Below are 3,885 nucleotides of genomic sequence, written 5' to 3' on the forward strand. Positions count from 1 at the left end.
CAATAGGAAGGGGTGCGGGCAGGGCCAGGAGCAGGCAATAGGAAGGGCCTTGGGCGTGGGCAGGGCCGGGCGTTATATGCAGGAAGGGGCACGGGCAGGGCCGGGTGCTCACAGCTGCTGTCCCCCCCAGGTGTATGACGTCCCCCCATCCGTGAGCAAGGACGTCCCGGACGGCCCCTCCCGAGAGGAGACCTATGACGTGCCCCCTGCCTTTGCCAAACCAAAGGCGCTGGACCTGCCCCGGCACCCAGCGGAGCCAGCCCTGCCCGAGGATGTGTATGACGTGCCACCGGCGGCGGGGAAGGGCGCCCCCGAGGCCCCCTTCCCACAGGAGATCTATGACGTGCTGCCTGGCCTGCGGAAGCTGGTGGGGCCCGCGCAGGATGTGTACGATGTGCCCCGGGAGCTGCACGCTGGCAGCCTGGATGCTGAGGGCGAGTACATCTATGACGTGCCGCCGCAGGTGGACCGGGAGGCCAGGGCGGGCGATGCCAAGCGCCTCTCAGCCTCCAGCACGGGCAGCACCCGCAGCAACGTCTCCAGCTCCTCACTGGACGTGGGGCCGGGCAAGGATGCGCCCAAGGAGCTGGGCCTGGGCCTGGACCTGGACACGGCCATGGAGCTGTTGGCCCGGCTGCAGCACCACATCAGCGGTTCCGTCTCCTACCTCATGTCCTTCATCAGCACCGGCTGGCGCAGCCCGGAGCAGCTGGAGCTCCACGCACCCAGCCTCCGGGCGGCAGCCGAGGGCATCAAGGGGGCGCTGCGGGACCTGCTGGAGTTCGCCCGCGGGGCCGTGGGCAACGCGGCCCAGGCCTCCGACCGCGCCCTGCACACCAAGCTCAGCAAGCAGCTGCAGAAGATGGAGGACGTGTATCAGGCCCTGCTGCGGCACAGCCAGGCGCTGGATGGCTGTGGCTGGGCCCCTGGTGCCCTGGCGGCCGGCAAGCCGGGCGGCACCGACGACCTGGACCGTCTGGTGATGTACTCACGGGGCATCCCTGACGACACCAAGCAGCTGGCGTCTTTCCTGCACGGCAACGCCTCTCTGCTTTTCAGACGGGGTAAGCCGCCGGCGGACGGCCCAGACACCAGTCTGCTCCTTGCCAGCCACCCGCCACCAGCGCCCGCCGACAAGGCCAGCAGCATCCAGTCACGGCCCCTGCCCTCTCCGCCCAAGTTCTTGGCGCAGGACTCGCCCGACGGGCCGTACGAGAACAGTGAGAGCGGCTGGATGGAAGACTACGACTACGTGCACCTGCAGGTGGGCAGCGGGGCGGGAGAGAGGAGGCGGAGGGGGCACCCCAGGGCAGAGCGGGGGCTGGGCTTGCTCTGGAGGGGGGCACATCTCGCTGGGGGCACCCCAGCCTCCCCCGACTGAGACAGGCCTCCCCCATTCACCCCTCCCCCTCACATGAGGCCTCTCTTCCTCCTGCTTCTCTCTCCAGCATTGCCCCCCAGGCACAGAGCTGGTGCCCCCGGGCGGGGTGTGTTGAAATGTGTCTGGGCCTCACCCACTCGATGCCCCTGCGTCCAGCCCCAGCAGGGAAGCAATGGGTCCAGCTGGGACTGACTCCTGGGAAGGCCATGGGGGTAGGGACCGGTGCCTGCTGCTTGCCACCCACCCACCACCTTTGCTTCCTTCCCTGGCACACTGCCCTGGCTAGGGGGTTCCCACTTCCCAAGCCGGTTGGGGGGCAGCAGGGTGCCAGGGGTGAGCCTGGGATGGGCAGGTTTTCTAAGGCCAGGATGCTGCGCACTGTGGTGGAGGTAGGGTTCCTTGCCACTTTTTGACAGCCCAGAGGCCCATGCTTATCGGGCTCCCTCCCTCTATTTGGGGGGCTGAAGGGGGCCTTCAGTCTTCTGGGTACCTTGGGGAACCTCTCCACGTGCCCCATAACCAGCCCCGGGCGCCTCCCAGGTTGCCCATGCACTGGCTGTGCTTCCTCTGCAGCAGCCGCTCCCAGGGAGCAAGCCCGGGGGGCCATGTGGACGCAGCCCCTGCCTGGCGCTAGCCAAGCCGCTCCTAGCACCAGTTACGTGGGGGGCGAACCTGCCTCCCTCCCGCTAGGCTGGGTGCCCCGGCCTGAGTCCTGTTGGGCATCTCCCCTTGGCCAGGCCACGGGACTGGGCACCCAGCCAGCCAGTGCGGTTTGACGAGCTCGGCGTGTGGCATCTGGGACCCATCTCAGCCAGCCTAGGCAGGAGTCTGGCTGGCCAGCCAGCCAGCCTTCTCCAGCTGTGAGCCTGCAGCGCCACCGCCTGGCCTTCTGCAATACTGCACCCCGGGCTGCAGCACTAAAGCCAGCTGTGTCTCTACTGGGAGGGCTGGGTGTGCTGGTCCCACCTGCCCCATGCTCAGCTCCGAGGGGTGCGGCACTGCATGCTGGAGCTGCAGTGGGGCGGCTGCCTCTCGGGTTCCTCACAGCGGGTGGCTGCACTCCGCCCCCTCTCGGGAGCTCTTGGTTCCCCCCTGGGGCTCGTGGCAGGCAGGCTGGGCTCGCAGCCCCCTCGTCACCACGGAGTCCAGGCCAGGGTGTAGGCAGCTGTTATGCAGACAAAACTACACAGGATCGTTTCAGGGGACAAGGCAAAGATGCCACGTTTATTATGATAACAATTTGATCTATAACCACTAGCTAATACCTAATACTTATATACATACACACACACACACACCCCCCCCACAAGTGTTCTGTGGCTGCTGGATAGTTACCAGTCCTAAACGTAGCTTGATTCCGCGGCTTGGGATCGTGGCTCCTGGTGGTAACTGGCCAGGAAAGCCGGGCACGAGGAAGGGCTGGGTCTCTGTCGGGCGCGCACCGATGCCCTCCCATGTTGGCAGCAGAACGTTACCCAAAGTCTTCCATCTCACCCATCTTTTTAATAGGCTTTTAGTCTGAATCCAGAATCTATAGGACTTGCTGCGTCACGCTGCTTCTGGAGTCGGTGTGATTGATCACCCGTCAATTGCAGACTTTCAGCCTGGGACCTGGCTTTGATCTTCCTTCAATTGCACCTTTTTTTTTTTTTTTTAGGGTGGACTCTTCTTACTTTGTTAGGGATCTTGTCTGCATTTTCAGCCGTTGGTGACTGGTGACGGGCTGGGGCTGGAGGTTGATTCCATCATCCATACATACCTCATTCACACATCTAAACTAAACTAATAAGATTACATTAGGGTTTTGCAAAATGAGGGTTGCAGCAGGCTTTTACAAAATGGAGTGAGCATTTTAAAATGGAGTTTGAGTTACAATATGGACAAGTATAATGAATGGCAAACAGTGAGCAGAAGTTAGTGTTGAAACATAAGCCCACGAAAGCTTATGCTCTAATAAATTTGTTAGTCTCTAAGGTGCCACAAGTACTCCTGTTCTTTTTGCGGATACAGACTAACACGGCTGCTACTCTGAAACCTGAAGAATGTTGAAACAGTGCAAGTTTCAGTGATTTAAGCAGCAATTGGATTGAAAGTGAAACTTACAAGGGCAGCTGGCAGACCAGCTATGGCTCTTAACAAGCATCTTAATTGTCAATTAGCCAGTTATTGGGGTAACCGGTTTTATGAATGAATGTTTCATTCATAAAACTTTACTTATGAACAATTTCACAACCCCCCAGGGGTGAGTGGCTGGCAGCTGGAGAGTCCGTTCTGGAGGTGAGGGGCATGGGGAGGGGCTAGGAACGGGCTAAGCAGGGCCGGTGCAACCCATTAGGCGACCAAGGCGGTCACCTAGGGTGCTAGCATTTGGGGGGTGGCATTTCGGGTTCTTTGGTGGCGACCGGATCTTCAGCCGCCCCGGTCATCGTCGGCATTTAGGCGGAGGGAGCTGGGGCAGGGGGGTGCGGGGAGGGCCGCCTGCAGCAAGTGGGGGGGGGGGGGGG

At 61.5% G+C, this 3,885-nt stretch overlaps 1 protein-coding gene across 1 annotated transcript in view; it reads left to right on the forward strand.

Moving 5' to 3' along the window:
• Positions 1 to 1,264, forward strand: part of LOC112108625 (BCAR1, Cas family scaffold protein) — a gene marked incomplete at both ends in the record, with an annotated part of 3,123 nt that extends 1,859 nt beyond the window's left edge. The window contains one exon of the mRNA XM_026663293.2: positions 131 to 1,264. Coding sequence (XP_026519078.2) covers positions 131 to 1,264 — 1,134 coding nt within the window. The remainder of the gene's footprint in view (positions 1 to 130) is intronic.
• Between the last annotated feature and the right edge of the window lie 2,621 nt (positions 1,265 to 3,885).

Source organism: Terrapene carolina, unplaced genomic scaffold (assembly GCF_002925995.2).
Source record: "Terrapene carolina triunguis isolate 2854851 unplaced genomic scaffold, T_m_triunguis-2.0 Scaffold33162, whole genome shotgun sequence".
Taxonomy (NCBI): Eukaryota; Metazoa; Chordata; order Testudines; family Emydidae; genus Terrapene; species Terrapene triunguis.